Raw genomic sequence first — 19,305 nt, 5'->3', positions numbered from 1 at the left:
CTGTTTGTTTGAACTGGCATGGCTTTTGCTGAGGGTGTGTAGTTTACATTAATACATAGTTTCTCAATAGTGGTACAGGAATATCGCTACAGTAAAGGTACTCTGCAACTGTGAGGTTAATCTGTTCCTGTTTTGAGGGTATTAGTGTCTCTCACATCTGGTACATCACTAAATAACAATAGAAACAAAAAAGAAACATTTTAAGTACCTGGATTCTTCAAGTAAGTTCTGTATGTTAAAAAAAGGTACTATGGGTTAACTTCAGAAGCTGTAATTTAAGGTGGGGAGAAACTGCCCCATTTTTAAGAGAACATAGGACTAACTTGCCATGTTTCCAGGTTGCAAATTAAGGTAATTTTCACCCTGAAGTACAGATTAAAGGTAGTTAAGTGCATAACCTTGCTGCACAAGAGGCTTTTTTTTTTTTTTTTTGTAATGGATGCCTGTATATTTGCTTCATCTGGTTTCATTGTTTTAAAAATTGTTTTGGTTTGTGTCTCAAAAATTAATTTGGCAGGTTTAATCTGGTCATCAATAATGCATTGAAAAGTCATTTCATTTACAGGATACTTCTTGAAAAGGGTTTCATTGTATTCTTGTAGTTTTTGTTTGGGTTTGTAACACAGTTTCTTAAGAGGTACTCTTCTAAAGTGATTATACTTATCCCATAAACAATGCAAGTTCCTCTTCAAGTGCTTGCTCATGTCCATTCCACATTAGGGGTGTGTGCTGGCCACATGTACCGGTGCTGGAAGTTTTTCCCTTAGCAGTATCCGTAGGGGAGTGGTTCTGGCGCCCTCTGGAGTGGTGCCTGCATGGCACAGTATAAGGAATGCTGCCGGCTCCCCCCACCCTCAGTTCCTTCTTCCCACCAGTGACGGTGCACGGAGCATTCACTGCTCTTACTAGTGTTGCTTAGGCTTTGTTTGTACAAACTAGAACTCTTGTAAAATTAGTGTACATAGTTAGTTAACCCTTAGCAGTAGTTCGTTTTCTTAGTCCCGTTGGGGACTTAGCCAGGGGATGGGGCGTGCCCCGGTCCCCAGGCTCTAAGTGCTGCAATCGCTGCAAACAGCCCATGCCCAGGAGCATTCCGCATAGTAGCTGTCTCAGGTGCCTTGGTGAAGGGCACATAAGTGATAAATGTTGAATCTGCAAGTCCTTTAAACCTAGGACCAAGAAAGAGCGTGAGATCAGACTCAAAGTGCTCCTGATGGAGTCCGGCTCACTCCATTCTCAGAGCCAAGGTCCAAATCGGCACACAGCACAGTGTCATCAGTGCGTAGTGCCCCGCCGACGCCGTCCACGAGCCGGCACCAATCCATGGCCCCAGCCAAGAGGTGAAGAAGGCCGGTAGGGGATGGTCTCCTACTCTCCACAAGGGGAAGGACAGGGCTGGGGACAAGCTCAGACCCGCACTGGGTGGCTCATCTGCCCCATCAGGAAGTCGGGCTTCAGCTCATGTTGAGCGATGCAGCCAACCCCGTTCCTTGCCTGGAAGCCCAGACAGAGGTGGGCCTTCATCAGCTTCAGATGCTGTTGACGCCTGAAGTGCTCCAAGCTGCGCAGGAGATCCTGATGATCCCGGTGCCGCCCACACTGGCCCTGGCAGTGTCCAGACCTTGGGGTAAGCCCGCCTTGGGACCTTTCCGTCCGCCCTCGCCTCAATGGTACTGCTCCCCATCGTGGGGGACATCCCGCCACCGTTCACCCACTCGTTCACCGTTCACTCCCTCGCGTTCTTCAGTGCAGTCCATCTTGGACTACTTACTGCAACTCCGGACCTGGGGTCTGGTGCATTCTTCCATTAGAGTGCACCTTGCAGCTATTTCCGCGTTCCACCAGCCGATCCAAGGTCAGACAGTCTTTTCTCACGACATGACTGTCAGGTTCCTGCGGGGCCTCGAGAGGCTTTACCTGCAGGGCTGGGCCCCTGTCCCGCGGTGGGAACCTTAACCTGGTCCTCTCCAGGCTCACTTGCCTGCCTTTTGAGCCACTGGGCTCTTGCTCCCTCTCCTACTTGTCCTGAAAGGTCGCTTTCCTGGTGGTGGTGATATTGGCAAGAGTAGTCTGAGATTAAGGCCTTGACCTCAGAACTGTTTTACAGTTTTTTATAAGGACAAGGTTCAGCTACGGCCTTACCCAGCTTTCCTGCCGAAGGTAGTATGTTCCTTCCACATGAGCCAGGACGTGTTCCTGCCTGTGTTCTGTCCCAAGCCGCAGAAGACTGCTGAGGAGAGGCATCTGCACGCACTGGATGTCCGGAGAGTCTTGGCTTTTTACTTGGGGCATACCAAGCCTTTCCGTACATCAACCCAGCTCCACACGTTTACGTCTCATTATGCCATCAATCAGCAAGCCAGAGACAACGCTGGGTTCGGCAGAGCTGTATTACAATCTGCACAGCCGTGAACTCCTACCCAACTCCACGGGAACTGCTGGGAGTCACCTAATGTGGAATGGACATGAGCAAGCACTCGAAGAAAAGACCATTACCTGTCCGTAATTGGTGTTCAAGATGTTTTGCTCATGTCCATTCCATGACCCGCCCTCCTTCCCCACTGAGGGTCGCGGGAGCTAGCAGCGCCCCTTATCCTGCACTATGTGGACGCCAGAGCCGCTCCCCTACGGATACTGCTGAGGGAAAAACTTCCGGCACTGGTGCATGTGGCGAGCACACACGCCTAACGTGGAATGGACATGAGCAACGCATTTCAAAGAACACCAGTTACAGAAAGGTAACTGTCTTTTTTGGCAGCCTGGGTGGAGGCTATGCTATTGTTTCAGTAAAAGACCATCTATTAAATCTGCTGCCACCCTTGCTGAGAGATGCTATACACTTGGTATCTGAAATCCCTAATCCTAACACCAATGGGTTAATCTAGCTGATCAGCTATATTTTACTAAAGACTCGTTTCAGCTCACGTTCTTAATTCGCTTGGCAAATGGCCTCTGCTGGACATCCCAAGCCAGGAAGTTTTATAGGCTCTTAGCGTCTGTCCAATCAGAAAGCTGTACAGTGCAGTGGAAAGAATGGTACTGTAGTCTGCTGTTACGTTATGCCGCACAGTGATCTGTCTCAGTCCTTTTTGGCTGGTGTGATTAAATAACAATGTTCTTGTATGACTATGTTAGAGTTCAGATCTCTGAATCCAGCACATGCTAAGATGTAGCACATCAAAACAATTAATGACTCTTCTGTCACTTCGAGGCATTGTTTGGAATTTTAGGGTGAGGATGAAACGAAGCATAACATTGTATCTGCACCTGGAGAAAGTGTTCCTGTAGGTTTGGATATAAATTGGGCGTGCTTATGGGCATTTAGGCTGCTGAGACATTTAACTTGCTAAGTAATAGGGCACCGACTTGTGGTGTAAAATCTTTAAATGCAAATGCTTTTCTTGTACATGCTGTGTTGCAGTGACTTGTATGTGTAGTGCACCTTTAGTCCTGCTTCAGTAGGACTCTGATAAATAAAATTGTAACTTGGGTGGGGGATAATAATCTAGAAACATTTGTAGTAGGGGAGGGATAAGGAAAGCAACCTGATGAAATGATGGTCATTGAATACTCATACAGGCTGAAGAGATTTTAGACCTTTTGGCATTCGAAGGCCTTTTGGCAGTCAGCAAATGGGATGGTTTCAGATTAGCCCTGGGAGATAGGCCCTTTCCCCTCTAGGTCATTGGTTTGCTTGCAGTGTTGGTCACCAGTGACTGAAAGTCATTGCCATCTGCCTTGTGAATGAATTTGCTGACTCAACACAGTTCCTAATGGGAGGGGATCCCCAATGTACAAACTACCACCATGTTTGGCACATCTTTTGGCAGTCTCAACAGAGGCACCAACGATTTAAGACAGGGGGCTTCCAAACTTTTTGCTGGTACAACTCCATTTTAATGAAGTATTTCCTGCTGGGACCCCAGACTGCATTGAGGATACAGTTTTGAAGAACAAAATAGCATCCTCTGCCCAGCATGACCTTGCACACACCATACATGTGAGGTTGTGCTGCATGAAATTAACTCTACAAAATGGCGTCCTCCGCACTTTGTGATCTCTTGCATATGGTGCGTGCAAGGTCATGCCATGCGAAGCAAAATGGCGTATGCCACATGCTAGGGATCACGTGACCCCATCTGCTGATGGTGGTGCGATCCGCATTTGTGATTGCGACCCAGTTTGATAACCACTGATTTAAGGCCTGTTTCTAAGTTAAAAATCACTTAGAAAAGTTAGATGCCTGCAAGTCACCCGGGCCTGATGAAATGCATCCTAGAATACTCAAGGAGCTAATAGAGGAGGTATCTGAGCCTCTAGCTATTATCTTTGGAAAGTCATGGGAGACGGGAGAGATTCCAGAAGACTGGAAAAGGGCAAATATAGTGCCCATCTATAAAAAGGGAAATAAAAACAACCCAGGTAACTACAGACCAGTTAGTTTAACTTCTGTGCCAGGGAAGATAATGGAGCAAGTAATTAAGGAAATCATCTGCAAACACTTGGAAGGTGGTAAGGTGATAGGGAACAGCCAGCATGGATTTGTGAAGAACAAATCATGTCAAACCAATCTGATAGCTTTCTTTGATAGAATAACGAGCCTTGTGGATAAGGGTGAAGCGGTGGATGTGGTATACCTAGACTTTAGTAAGGCATTTGATACGGTCTCGCATGATATTCTTATCGATAAACTAGGCAAATACAAATTAGATGGGGCTACTATAAGGTGGGTGCATAACTGGCTGGATAACCGTACTCAGAGAGTTGTTATTAATGGTTCCCAATCCTGCTGGAAAGGCGTAACGAGTGGGGTTCCGCAGGGGTCTGTTTTGGGACCGGCTCTGTTCAATATCTTCATCAACGACTTAGATATTGGCATAGAAAGTACGCTTATTAAGTTTGCGGATGATACCAAACTGGGAGGGATTGCAACTACTTTGGAGGACAGGGTCATAATTCAAAATGATCTGGACAAATTGGAGAAATGGTCTGAGTTAAACAGGATGAAGTTTAACAAAGACAAATGCAAAGTGCTCCACTTAGGAAGGAAAAATCAATTTCACACATACAGAATGGGAAAAGACTGTCTAGGAAGGAGTACGGCAGAAAGGGATCTAAGGGTTATAGTGGACCACAAGCTAAATATGAGTCAACAGTGTGATGCTGTTGCAAAAAAAGCAAACATGATTCTGGGATGCATTAACAGGTGTGTTGTGAGCAAGACACAAGAAGTCATTCTTCCGCTCTACTCTGCTCTGGTTAGGCCTCAGCTGGAGTATTGTGTCCAGTTCTGGGCGCCGCATTTTAAAAAAGATGTGGAGAAATTGGAAAGGGTCCAAAGAAGAGCAACAAGAATGATTAAAGGTCTTGAGAACATGACCTATGAAGGAAGGCTGAAAGAACTGGGTTTGTTTAGTTTGGAGAAGAGAAGACTGAGAGGGGACATGATAGCAGTTTACAGGTATCTAAAAGGGTGTCATGAGGAGGAGGGAGAGAACTTGTTCACCTTAGCCTCTAAGGATAGAACCAGAAACAATGGGTTTAAACTGCAGCAAGGGAGGTCTAGGTTGGACATTAGGAAAAAGTTCCTAACTGTCAGGGTGGTTAAACACTGGAATAAATTGCCTAGGGAGGTTGTGGAATCTCCGTCTCTGGAGATATTTAAGAGTAGGTTAGATACATGTCTATCAGGGATGGTCTAGACAGTATTTGGTCCTGCCATGCGGGCAGGGGACTGGACTCGATGACCTCTCGAGGTCCCTTCCAGTCCTATAATCTATGATTCTATGATTCTATGATTCTACTCTCACTATGGCTATTTATCGAGTAATCATGGTTGGCGCCATCTTATGCTTACAATCTTCAGATGGAAATTGGAATCTGAGAGTGAACTCTGGTCTTGCATTGGATACTTAACACTTTCTTCACACGTGAGGCATTCAGGGTTAATGGGTCAGTAACAGCTTTAAAAAAGTAATATTCTTTGCTATGGGGAGAAGTTAAATGGCCTTGCTTTCTTTTAATTTACAGTGATCTAAAGAGAGAAAAGAGAGTCCCCTCGCCTGATATTATAGTGTTATCAGACAATGAACCTTCGAGCCCTAGAATGAATGGTTTAACAAAAATAGCATTAAGAGAGACCAACACAGAGGCACTCATGGTGAGTCCACGTTTTTTGATACACTCTAGGCTTTGTTACTTAGAAATATTGAAACAGGCACTAATTATTCTGAGTTGCAGGTGAGACTACAGGATGTCCGATTCAGCAGCTGTGTTCACCTTTTTCATATATCCGCTTCATGCAGTTTGAGCTCCTGGGGCTGAGGCTGTATTAAGGGCTGAAGTCAGTCTGTCTGTTTGGGTTTCTACTCCTAACATCCTCTCTAACCCTGCCCCCATACTTTTTTGGAGAAATATATGAAAACTTGTTAGCCACCCATTCAAGTATTTAAAATAGCACAGTATTCCCTTTTCAGAAGGAGAAACTTTTTTTGTTTAAAGCAAAATGAGCTGTTAATTTTCCCAGTTTAGTAAAGGATGAATTTTAAACCCTGCTTTTGGTTTGAGTTCTTTCTCAGCACTTAGTTTTTAGGTCCATACATTCCAGGTGAACGCTGTTAGTCCCACTGAGTTATTCTGCTGCAGGCTGTTGTTACTTGTAGTTTATCATCTTCTTTTTCCTTTCTACCCCACCCCCAAATACCCTAACTGGCCTTACAGAAGAGCAGCCCAGAGGAGCGCGAGAGAATGATTAAACAGCTAAAAGAAGAGTTACGATTAGAAGAAGCAAAACTTGTTTTATTGAAAAAGCTGCGGCAGAGTCAAATACAGAAAGAGACCACTACTCAGAAGGTATTGATTTCCCCACAGACGCTTAACAACTGGTGTTTTTTGGTTTCTAAATGCTGCCAGCATGGTTGATGCCATAATTTTATGGTACCCTGTATAACTCTCAAATCAAAATGTACTGTAATACTTCAGAATATCTCTTTAACAGAAAAAGCCATTTTCTCCAAACATTAAGTGAATTTCCTTGTTTCTCAAAACAATCCAGTCTGGCAGTCCAACAATAAAAGTATAAAGGCCTTTTAAAATCTATTCTTCCTCTCTACAAAATGGGTAGTATATACAGAGAATGCACTTTAAAAGTTCATTCTAGTTCCAGTGGTATTCCCCATTTTAAATACAGAAGTTATCTTATGGAATCTTTGTATTAACCTTTTCAAAGATGGTACCCTTTCCACTGACTTTGAATATGCATTTATAGTGTAAGAGCTTTGCAGTATAGCCCTTCTTAAAATTATATACAATAGTTTACAAGAACTTTGCTATTGAATATATGGCTCTTCCAAAGTGCATCATGTCCTCTTCATCTTCATGTTTTCGCTGTTTTTAGTTTTCCTGATAAAACACTGTAAAACTGCCCATCATTAATCTGTTTTATGCTTTTTTAGTTTGAAGACATTTTGACAGTTTAAAATTCTGTGTGAGTATTGTGTACTTAAAATCATTTAAAAAAAAAAAATCCGAATCCTTAATAGAATATTTGCCAGCAAAGACTTTTGAAAGTCTAAAACGCTGCTTTAGATGTTACTGATAAACCCATGCAAGGGAAACTCAAAATTCTGAATTTTAGTCGTGGCAGATGAATAATTGAAAGTCCTTTTCCTGTTTAACGTTACTTTAAAATGTTTGACTTTATGGATCTTAACAGTTTTTGTACATATTTATATTAAAAGCATTTCAGTTCACATTGGAGGTGGGTAAGGAGAAATGTTTTATTTCCCTGACTTTCTGTGAAATTTTCTTTTGGAGTCCTTTGTTTTTAAACTCGCGTTTTTGGTTACTGAAATCAATTCGATGTGTTGGGTACATGCATTACATATTCTGCTACTGAACACTGATGAAGTGAACTTTGGATATTGAATTGACTAAGTAGAATGGAACAACACCTTTTAGAATGCTTTCTTAATATCCCGATTAGTTTTCGGGTAACAGTCCTTAACAATTAATGAAGTTTGTCCATGCATTGGGTACTGAATTAGGTTGTATATTGAGACCTATTTAATTTTTAAATAGCTCATTTTAAAATGTATTGTAAATTACTAAACTGTTGCTTTATATAATTGCTTTGAATGCCTTCATAAAGGTATATAATTTATATAAGAGTAAGAATGAGTGAATCTCTTATCTATACTTGAATACTAATTTGTGGATTTTAAACATGCCAGTTAGACTGTGTGTGAGTGAGAGAGAGAGAATCACTATATTGCAATAATCTCTCATTGAGTTATAAGGAGGCAAATATTTTTATTTTCCTTAATTGCTGCAATTCTGCTCACAACCTCTCATGGGTCTGTCTTTCTGGTTTTTCTCTTGTAGCCTCCTGGTTCCTCTGGGAGTGCTGTGGCCACCCCTCCCCCATTGGTGCGGGGAACACAGAATGTTCCTGCTGGCAAGCCATCCCTTCAGGTTAGCATGGGGGCCTCATATGTTGCCAGGTTTGGGGCATGCAGAGGAGATGAAGGTGCATAGTAATAGGAGGGATAATCTTCAATATAGATCTAGCAAAGTTGCTCCATATATTGCTGGGCGGAGAAGTAGTAATATGTTGATGACCTCTCTCCCACTTCTAATTTCAATAAACATGCCAGCCAAGTTGGAAATTCATTATCTGCCACTGTACTTCTTTCACGTTAAGAACAGTTCTAGCACAAAAAAGCATCCTGCAAGTTTTATTTCATAGGACTGGATGTCTACAGTCTGGTTAGTTGTCACAAAAACAGTTTGGTTCCAAGTGGATTTTTTTATATTGATTAAACCAGCACTAACCCCCATGAATCCAGTCACAATAAGCTTTTAAGACTGGGAGTGGGGGAGAATAAGAACCCCTACAATCTTATCCTCCAGTGGCTGATTTTTAGTCAAATTCCAAATGCACTTGCCTGACTGGTACGTAAGAGGTACTGAAAAGGCCTTTGGCCAAAGAGCACGCTGCTTAATTTTGCTGTGAAACTATCCTACCATCATAAGCAAGTTTCAGGGCACTAGAATAAAATGATCAACTCAAAGGTTGACAGATTCTTTATCTCTAGTGCACAGAGTCCGCTGCCCTCACTAAAGACAGCACTTTAAGAGGAACTTGCCCCCACAAATGAAATTTTCAAGTAACAGAGTGGAAACTTTTTCAGTAGTGGAAGGCATATAGTCTAGTGGTCAGAGCGGGGAAATGGGAGTCAGGACTCCTGGGTTCTGTTGCTGTTCTCTCTCTTACTTGCTATACAAGTTTTGGGCAAGTTACTTTACCTCTCTGTATCTGTTTACCTAACTGTAAAATTGCAGTAATTCCTGGATTTTGTGAAGTTTGTTTAATGTTTGTAAAGCATTTCTGAAATTCTTGAATGAAAAGCACAATACAAGTGAACATTAGCTTCCCCTACGCCCTTCAAAGTCGTAAGTTGTATTACTACAAACAGTGAAAGGGGAAGCTCCAGTGCTTTTGTGAGAACCTTAACTCATGAACAGTGGCCAGTTTTTGGCTTCTGTAAGTGAAGATACCCAGATGTCTAAAGCTGCATTTCTATAGTAAAAGAAGTTATCCACCCTAGAATAGATCCCCCATTCTAACTGAAATCTTCGGTTTTCTCACCGAAGCAGTTTTGAATGAGCCTCTGTGCCCTTACATTCAGTGTAAGATCTGAGACTCACCTGTAGCATTCCCTCAATACCAATACCAAGAACAGCTCAGCAGATAGACCGACAGATTAAGGCAAGTAAAGAGGAGAGGGAGGAAGTAGAAAGAAAAGAAAAATCTCTTTGGGTATTCACAAGGAAGGTGTGGCAGTGCAGTCTTTAAAAATGACATAGGCATACAAACAGTCAAATACAACTGTGAGAAACTAAATATAAACCTCTATATAGATGAGCATGTTCTGTTTTTTAAAAATAAATTTTAAAAGTAAATGCTCCTCTGTTTTGTAGACCTCTTCTTCACGTATACCAGGCACTGTTATTCCCCCTCCATTGGTCCGTGGAGGGCAACAAGCATCTTCAAAACTGGGATCTCAGCAGAATACGCAGATAGTAATGCCACCTCTTGTCAGAGGAGCCCAGGTAAGAGTTGGTGTGGTTGTAGATCTCCCTCACTGCATCAGGTGTGTTCTTTCCATTCCCCTCAGGGCTTAGGGGATTGTCTCACTAATTCTTTCCACTTTTACATTTCAACTTCAAGGCTCTGAGTCATAATTGTCATTCCCCTTACCCAAGAGGGTTGGATGAGGTTCTCGTAGGACCCTCTCCTTAATAGACTGGATGCATTACTATTGAGTGATGCAAGATCCTTCCAATCTGTGCTGATTAAATGCACTCTCTCACTCCTAACTGATGAGGACTAACCTAGGTCTCGTATGGTGATGCAGAGCACTACCATTGGGCCAGCTTTACCCAGCAGGACAATGTAGAAGACTTAATCCTACTGTGTGTTTTTGGTTCTTAAAAACATTTTTCTCCTTCGTTTTCCTGTTTTATCAATTTCACCTCTGATGTATGTTTTAATCTCTCTCAATGCCTTCATTGTCAAATTGACTAATGGGCTGCTGGAATGAGGTAGCAAACTGGAGAACTGAAAATGCTGTGAAGGTGTCTTGTTCTTAAGTCCATTTGTCTTCTATGAGGGGAAAGTAGTGGTTGCACCAAAGGAGCAAGGTAGGGAGCGGAGAGAGTTACCTCCAGTGGATCTTATTGAATATACTGTGATCACTGTGTGATACGGGGAAATATTTATCTAGCTCAGTGGAGATTTATTTTGCAATTGGGGGACTACTTTTTTTTAAATAAACCATCTGTGCCTGCTGGATGGCTAATCTTAAGAAAGACGGTATGGCACATGGGATTTAGTTTCCTTTCAGTCCTGATTAATATGCCAAAAACTCGTTAACTCTAAAGTAGACTAGCTGCACTAATAATCTTAAAATGAAACCGACTATTAGGAGCTATCCAGGTTGGAAAGGAACTGTTAACTTCAGACCATTGTTTATCAAGGCCAAAATGGTTAAATTTTTGGCTTAAGATTTGAAGTCCAGTATCTTTTCTAATGTTGCATTCTATGTTGCTTCTCTTGGAATGCATTTACAGTCAAAATGAAGCTGCGGATTTTGACAATGATGTTAATGTTGTTGCGTGGTTTTTGTTTTGTTTTGTTTTGTTCCCTGATTTGCATCATTTCCATCACATCATTTCATCCTACTCCACCTCCCACCCACTGTTTTTCCACCTTCTCTAACACTCTCCATCCCATCCTTCATGGAACCATTGCATCAGCCCATCTCTGTTTCTCCCCAGCAAATCCACAACATCCGACAGCACTCCAGCACGGGGCCACCTCCACTGCTTCTGGCACCACGGGCATCCGTCCCCAGTGTACAGATTCAGGGACAGAGAATTATACAACAGGGTTTAATCCGCATTGCCAATGTTCCCAATACCAGCCTGCTTGTCAATATACCACAGGTGAGATCCAAAAGATACAGAACACTATTCACTTCTGTTCTTTTGAGACTAAATACAGTTACTGATTTGTCCAGTTGCTACATCTCATTACTCTTGTTTGCAGTCTTCTCTCTTAACTGATGTAACTGGTTATTTCTGTTACTACTCCGCTCTTTGTTCTTTGCTTGCAGGCAGTTCTTTATCTTTATTCAGTGTTTGCAAAAGCGCTAGATAATGTATGCACATATGAGGGAAAAGAGCAGTCCATATGAATTTGTTTGTACCCAATAAAAATCTCTTAATTTAAGTTAGTTAATTTAAAATGAATTTAACTTTTGACACTGTAAATTTGAATTGACTTCTTTGTATTGTCTGTGAGAAGACAGAGGAAATGTGTAACATCCTGGGGTACGACCAAACAAGACTTGGAAGGAATATAAATATTGTGGACAAATTTTGGGCCTCAGCTCCTACACTGGGCATGTTTAGTTGGAAATGTTCCCCAGAATCCGTTTTAGTTTCTCTTCTCTCCTTCCTCCTACCCCCTTCTCTCTTCTAAGGAAGCATTTTCTCACATAAATAAAATAACCGCTATTTAAGCAGAATGCAAAATGCACACATTTCTGTTCGTGAACCAGTGAAGGAGATAAAAGCAAACTGGCTTATGATTCATAATTTATGCAGGGAAAAGTCAGCATTTATCAAATCAAAAAGGACAAAATATTAAGGGGAAGTACTGTAAATGGCCTTTTCAAGCTTCCAAGAATGCATTACAAAAGGTGAATGAGCAAAAAGTTAAGAACTCTGAAAAAGTATTTGATAGAGGACTAGATGCCTGGGAATGGAATGCCTAGCACTGGACCTCTAGGTGACCCATTTATATCAAGGGCACAAGTCAGACCCTGATGTCTATTCTGTGGGCTATATGAAATTAGTTTTTTGGTGAAAGATGGCTTAGTCCAGTTCCAAATAGTTTTTGTGATGTGGACACTTGTCTACTATCACAATTGATATTAGGTGGCCTCCTTGTTGGTTATCTCAGAGAGGACAAGATTAGAATGGGCTATAGGGATTAAACTATCAAGACAGTTGTATTCTGATTAGTAACCATGCTTGTATTTTCTTTAAGGCCTCACCTACTTCAATAAAAGGTACAACCGTGACATCAGCTCAGGCTAATGCTGCTACTACTACCAGTGTTGCTTCTATAGTGAACTCCAACGAGTCCCCAGCCAGCCGGCAAGCTGCTGCCAAACTTGCACTGCGCAAGCAGCTGGAGAAGACGCTCCTGGAGATCCCACCTCCTAAACCACCTGCACCAGAGATGAATTTCCTGCCAAGTGCAGCCAACAACGAATTTATTTACTTGGTTGGTTTGGAGGAAGTAGTGCAAAACTTGCTAGAAACTCAAGGTAAGCTAGTACCAGATACTGAAGGCTTATTTATTGAGGGCTTTAAAATATGCTAGACTCATTAATACAAGTGCATTAATTTCAAGTACTGTGACTTCTCTCACAGCATGAGTTAGAGTTAAGAGCATGCAACTTGGTATCAGTGACCGAACTAAGACTATGTGGATTTCTCCAAATTGCTTAATCTCTTCCTTAATTTCTTCATCTTAAAAATGGAAATAATACATACCTTCCTCAAATAGGTGATATTTTTGCACAGCAGTTTTAAATGCAAAGTGCAGCAGAAGTACTCAATTTATTTCTTTTAATATTCTTGGTTTATGCGGTGGAGGGTGCCTCCTTAGCCTCGGGCAAAAGATGAGGCACTGGCCCTTCCTTATTGCCTAAGAAGAGTTGGAGTAGCAATGCCTTTTAATCACGGCTGTATCAGAAGAAATATTTTGGGTTCTCCCACAGTAGTTAGGTAAACTGAGAACAAAAATGTAATATTGGCTTCAGTAATCTCTCTGTGGCTTTCAAATTTGTGTTCTCTATCTCTGGGATTTCTAGAAGCCCACTACCATCCTGGATTCTTGGGTGCTGGATACTGATTGTAAGAACTCTTCTCTAGAACAGCAGTTCTCAAACTGTGGTTCAGGACCCCAATGTGGGTCACAGCGCCATTTTAATGGGGTCACCAGGGCTGGCTTAGACTTGCTGGGGCCTAAAAGCAAAGAGGATTTGCATTTCCAAATTAACCGAATTTGTGTAATTGAAAAAGCTTTAATTTGCTTCCTGGAGATGAAGGAAGTTTTCCTCCTCGTTCAAAGTGACCTAGATCTGATCATTTTGTTTTGCAATGGAGCTCTAAGTATGAGGCCTGTACTTAAGACTTGGCTAGACAACAAAGATTTCTACCCAGGTAACCTCTAAACTTATAACCTTGAAGACCCATCGATCTGCCTCCTGTTTCTTTGGAAGGCTTTTTTTATTCAACCACCTATTCAGTTTCACATTTGGTCATTGACTCTGAGGGTTTGGGGCAGTGCCCGCATAGTAAAGTGAAAACCACCCCAAGAACAAACTCACTGCTCCAGTCGGTGGTAGCAGTGGACCGCCCCCACCATGGTGCCTCACCAGTTCGTTATAAATTTGACCTGGAGGCAACCATCTCTTAAAACACAATAAGAAAGTGGTTCACTTTCCATTGGCTGTTTAGTCTTTGGCCTCAGAGTCTGCCAATAAGGCAGCAATTTATGGTGATTGATTTCATGTGGGGGCAGAGAGGTGACTTGAACACTTGTGACTACTAGAACTGTGCTTAAGTGACTCCCTTCACACTGATCTGATTTCAATTGGTTGCTTTGTGCCAGAGCGAGGTCAGTATCCTCGAGGTGGAAAAACCCATATCTCTAGTCTAATTCAGAGCCATCAATCAAATCCACCCCCAAAATACAGCTGGCTTTCCTTGGGAACTGTGACCCTCTTACTGTTCCTTCCTCCGAGCAGGTTAGTCGTGCTAGTCACAAGTGGGTTATCGGTATGTGGGTAGCAGGGCTCAGCTTCTGTAAGGTTCTTTTCCCTAAAGATCCATTGCCACGCCTCAGTAAAGTTTTTAAAAATATACTTTTTTAAATCCGTATTTGGGTATAAATAGCTTTTACCCTTACTAATAATCTTGTGTCTTACCTGATCCATTCACTGATGTCACAATCCATCCTCCTCCTGGAAACTATTCTTTTGCTGTTAATGCTAGCTTGTGGTGACTTGGGCAGGATGATGACATAAGGAAGTTCTTATATAGACACACATTGGTAACCAAGAGAGATGGGAGAAGACACGCAGAAAACATTTGTTTTAAAGAGGTTTTGCTAATTACCAGTGTTTTAAAGAGCGAGGAAGGGAGAATACTTTTTTATAAGGCATTTACTTTGTATTATGAGACTTTATACAGGTAGTCATAGCTAACTTATGCATACAGTATAACCCCATTTACACCTCTACCCCGATATAACACGAATTCGGATAGAACGCGGTAAAGCAGTGCTCCGGGGGGGGGCTACCCGCTCCGGCGGATCAAAGCAAGTTCGATATAACGCGGTTTCACCTATAATGCGGTAAGATTTTTTTTTTTTGGCTCCCGAGGACAGCGTTATATCTGGGTAGAGGTGTAGTTAACTTCAAGTTAACTAAATATTGGTCATGTCCATTTGATAGTAATGCTTCCCATCTAAACCCTGTGTTTTTATGAAGATTTCAGATGTCTGAAACCCTTCAGAAAATTGTGGTTGTACTATATGGGCTTTAAGAATCCTCCTACAAGTGTGTGTGTATATATAGTTCCTGTTCATTTGTTTGTTTAAAAATGGTCGTGTTTTATTTTGTTTTTTTTCCTTCGACCCATGCATAATCTTTCATGATGCTCCTGTTAAGTTATTGTCAGATGTTTTTATATGTGGTTTATTCAGTTGTTTGGATATTGAGAAAATGTTTAAATAACCTTAAATAGATGGTTTTCATGTCATAGACTTGACAGGTCCTCGTCTAGAATAGGTTAGACCTATTGCAACAAAGGATGACAATAATGGGGAGGGTAGGACCAAGATCATTATTTATATACACATTTTGGTAATTAGACTTTAAAAAAAAATGCTATACTAGTGTATTGGTGGACAGGGTCTAGAATGAAGACTGGAGCGTCCCTCAGTCTAAAAAAAAAAAAAAAAAAAAAAAGATGAAAGATGCATCCCCAACCGTGCAAAATAACCATGTGACTTTATAAATGTAGTTCTTATCCTTTCTCTCGTCTTTTATTTTTTAATTATCATTACTTATTTTGTCAAGTCAAAAATTAGACTTTAGTTTCCTTGCAACAAGGACTATATTGCCTTTCAAGTGTCTAGTATACTTTGGGGCAGTTTAAAATAGTAATTTTTTGCTTGAGCGGTAGGAAAGGAGGGAGGGGACAAAGTGAGGAAAATTTACTTCACAGATGATGATTTAGAAACCATAAGCATAATGCCATAGTTGCTGGTCAGTAGTGACACTTTTAGGAGTCTGAATACAACTCCCATGGCTCTGGGTATCCTTTAGGTAGTCTGCTTTAGTAAGTAATCACTTGTTGCCAAGATTCAGACTTGCTTGATGCACAGATAAAAATTGGTTAACATTGTTGTTAAGAATAGTAAATGAAACTGTGTGAGAGGGTAAAATAGGAACATAAACCAACAAACACTTAGAGTGGTGGGAGCTTGAGAACAAAGGCATAAGCCATTTTTAGAACCCGCAGTGGTGAGCTAACCTGGTTGCATTCCACAGGTAAAGTTTCAGTCACCGCCTCCTCTCAGGAGCCCTATATGTGTGCTCAATGTAAGACTGACTTCACTTGCCGCTGGAGGGAAGAGAAGAACGGAACCATCATGTGTGAAACCTGTATGACATCGAATCAGAAAAAGGCCCTCAAGGCTGAGCACACTAATCGACTGAAGGCTGCCTTTGTGAAAGCCTTGCAGCAAGAGCAGGAGATTGAGCAGCGGATACTGCAACAGACAGCTTCTCCTGTACAGACCAAGTCGGAACCTATAGTCCAGCATCATTCACTCAAGCAGGTAGGAATCCTTCAGTACTAAATTAGCCATTGCAGATAATCAAGCAAGGCGTCCGCAGCTTGTGCTCCTGCCATACGTTTTAAAAGGCCATGCACCTATTTTGCATCACACACAGGTGTGAGAGTTGATACAAGAAGAGCTTGTTGTATAAGCTCTGAAGTGTACTTTGAATTAAGTTTTTGGCTGTCCTGTTAATAATCCAGTGTGCTATGGGACGAGGATCCTACGGTTGAGATGTGAGCTCGGCTCCTAAAGTAGCCGAGAACAAACACTTAATTCTGCAGAGGCATCATGGTGATCATGGGGAGAGACTTGCACTGTTTCAAAAACCTTCTCTGGCAGATTGAGGAGGAACACTGATGAATCTGAAGTCACATCCAGCTCTCATTAAGAAATAAGGGCATGATCCTGCATATTCAAAGGGGAAGGGTGCCCATAGGACTCCAGGGACGGAGAGAAGGTTTTTATCTAACTCTCTGGTTTGTTAAAACCACCTTCTAGTAGCCCCCAAACAGCATGTGTCCTTGACTGTAAGGCCAGTGGGAGGGCCCAGTGACAGAGGTCAGAGAGCCATTTCTGTAATGCTTGGAAGAGCTCCATTTGTAAATATTGACTGAAATGTTAAAGAACTCTTGATTGTTTAGGCAGGAGGTTGGGTATCAACAGGACACTTAAAAATGCTAATTTTAGTTAAAACATTTCAAAGACTGCTCTTCTCACCTTGTTTCAACTGAACTACTCCCACGTAAACTCTAGAATCCCACGCTAAGGGGCACATTTAGGACAGCATTCTTTTAAAACCACCATCGAGTTCTCTGACATCCCATAACTTAGTACAGATCAGATACATTCCAGTGACCCTGTGCAGATTTATTATAATAGCAATTAATGGAAGAATAAAAGAGCAGCAAAACTATTGCAGGCAAAACCTTGTTCAAAATAATAAACTGTTGACTAGCTCAGTTATGGCCTGATGATTTGAAGTAGTAATTACATAAATATCACTGGTAAAATGAATCCATTTGTTACACTCAGGGTGTTATTTTGGAAGGGGATGTGGCAAGAGGAGCAGAATAACTCTGCTCTGTGTGACACTGTAGAGCTCCAAAAAGAACTAGATAAGTTCATGGCGGATAGGTCCATCCATGGCTATTAGCCAAGATGGTCAGGAACACAACCCCATGCTCTGGGTGACCCTAAACTTCTGAGTGCCAGAAGCTGGGGCTGGATGATGGGATGGATCACTCGATAATCGCCCTGTTCTGTTCATTCCCTCTGAAGCATCTGGCACTGACCAGTTGGAAGACAGGATACAGAGCTAGATGGACCATTGGTCTTGCTTAGTGTGGCCGTTCTTGCGCAGTTTGTAGCATATAAGAATGTCTTTAATTTTGGGTGTCTAGATGGAGGAAATTCTGCTTCAGTGCAAGTACATCAGTGTAGTTACACTTCTAAAAATTTCCCTAATTTAGATCATCACAAATTTGATAGGAAACACTTAGAAACATAGTATAGAGAGGTGTGAGCAAGGAACTCCTGATGCTGTGAGCTGTAAGTTCTCGAAGTTAATGTGTAACTTGTGTCCATGCCAGAGGCTTGGGTTCAAATAGCAACTCAGATCATAAATGAAAATGAGTCACTTGGTCGTTTTCTAATCCCAGTCTCCACTTGTACACCTCACAAAACCACCATGGAATTGGGAATGCTGCCAAGGAAGTCCAGAACTGGAGTAGCAAGGGATTGATGGTGTAGGTCAGGCTTGCCGTCTGGTGGTGCTTCTGAGAGAGGAAGTGTACACAGTACTTACCTTCTTTGCTGTTTCCACTCAGTACAACTGCCTCACTTTTTTTTATGTGCACTTCACTTTTAAAAGGTAAAAACAAGCTGTTGTTGACACTATGTTGTTGACCGCTAGCTTTTTATTTTGATTTAGAGATGATACAAAGTTTGTGGCCAGTACCAGGTGTGGTAGGAGGAGGAAAGGAAGAAGAGAAATCCAGTAAAAGATTGTCATGACTAGTGTACTGAACATTTTGCAAGACACAAATTTGCGTTCCTGTGCCCTTCTAATTAATTCTTCTCTTGCACTAGACTTCTAGCCAGCTGTCTCGAGGTCCCCCAGGAAGCACCCGAGGAGTCTTGCATGCATTTAGTCAGTCACCCAAGTTGCAGAATGCATCAGCTGCAGCAGCACTTGGTAGTAGGCCAGGTAAGCATGCTGAGAGACCTGTCAGCAAGAGCAATGCTACTACCTGGAAGAAGACCCCCATCACTACAGGTAGACTTTTTCTTTGTGTTCTTTTCTTTGTAGTTTAGTGGCACTTTGTTGGCCAACAACCTTAATTCTTTGTTACTCTTTGGCACCTCCCTGCATAAAGGACAATGGCCTGTTGCTCCATTACCTCACGCTTGGTACAGTTGTTTACACCTGTCCAAAGTGGCTGTGAAGTCCTACTCTAGGAGAAGGGTTGTGTTTTTACCCTAAGGTGTGTATGATTTTACAAGGTGCAGGGCAATGAACGTCAGGTCCTGGGTGTGCAGTTAATACTGTACTGTTAACATCAAGAATCATTTTGAAATAAACATCATCTGCCTCTACTGAAAGTGGGGAAAGAATAGATCTTTTGCTGTTGGAAAAGCTACAAGACATACCTTTCAATGTGCTTCACAGCATCTTTAACTGTTCAACTAGCATTTTAACCTTTTAGGTTAAAGGATCAGAGGATCTCACTTCCGTTAAGTCTTCTGGTCTCTTCCTTGAAGCAATACTTGGAATCCCCAGGCAAAAGATGCAGCAGCAGCTTTGGTTTTTTCTGCCC

General features: G+C 42.0%; 1 protein-coding gene across 21 annotated transcripts in view; it reads left to right on the top strand.

The window, feature by feature from the left end:
• The window catches only part of GATAD2A (GATA zinc finger domain containing 2A), a 113,585-nt gene that overhangs the window by 88,711 nt on the left and 5,569 nt on the right, over positions 1–19,305 (top strand). For 9 of the 21 annotated variants that reach the window (XM_065578576.1, XM_065578571.1, XM_065578566.1 and 6 more), the window contains 8 exons: positions 6,031–6,161; positions 6,713–6,852; positions 8,383–8,472; positions 9,982–10,113; positions 11,320–11,508; positions 12,617–12,899; positions 16,197–16,486; positions 18,578–18,764. In XM_065578576.1, coding sequence (XP_065434648.1) covers positions 6,031–6,161; positions 6,713–6,852; positions 8,383–8,472; positions 9,982–10,113; positions 11,320–11,508; positions 12,617–12,899; positions 16,197–16,486; positions 18,578–18,764 — 1,442 coding nt within the window. The remainder of the gene's footprint in view (positions 1–6,030; positions 6,162–6,712; positions 6,853–8,382; positions 8,473–9,981; positions 10,114–11,319; positions 11,509–12,616; positions 12,900–16,196; positions 16,487–18,577; positions 18,765–19,305) is intronic. The other 12 variants (XM_065578580.1, XM_065578581.1, XM_065578579.1 and 9 more) reach the window with 8 other exon arrangements.

The sequence above is a fragment of the Chrysemys picta genome, chromosome 25, assembly GCF_011386835.1.
Source record: "Chrysemys picta bellii isolate R12L10 chromosome 25, ASM1138683v2, whole genome shotgun sequence".
Lineage (NCBI taxonomy): Eukaryota > Metazoa > Chordata > Testudines > Emydidae > Chrysemys > Chrysemys picta.
Note: the sequence above shows the minus strand (reverse complement) of the source record. Positions and strands in the feature narration are given on the sequence as shown.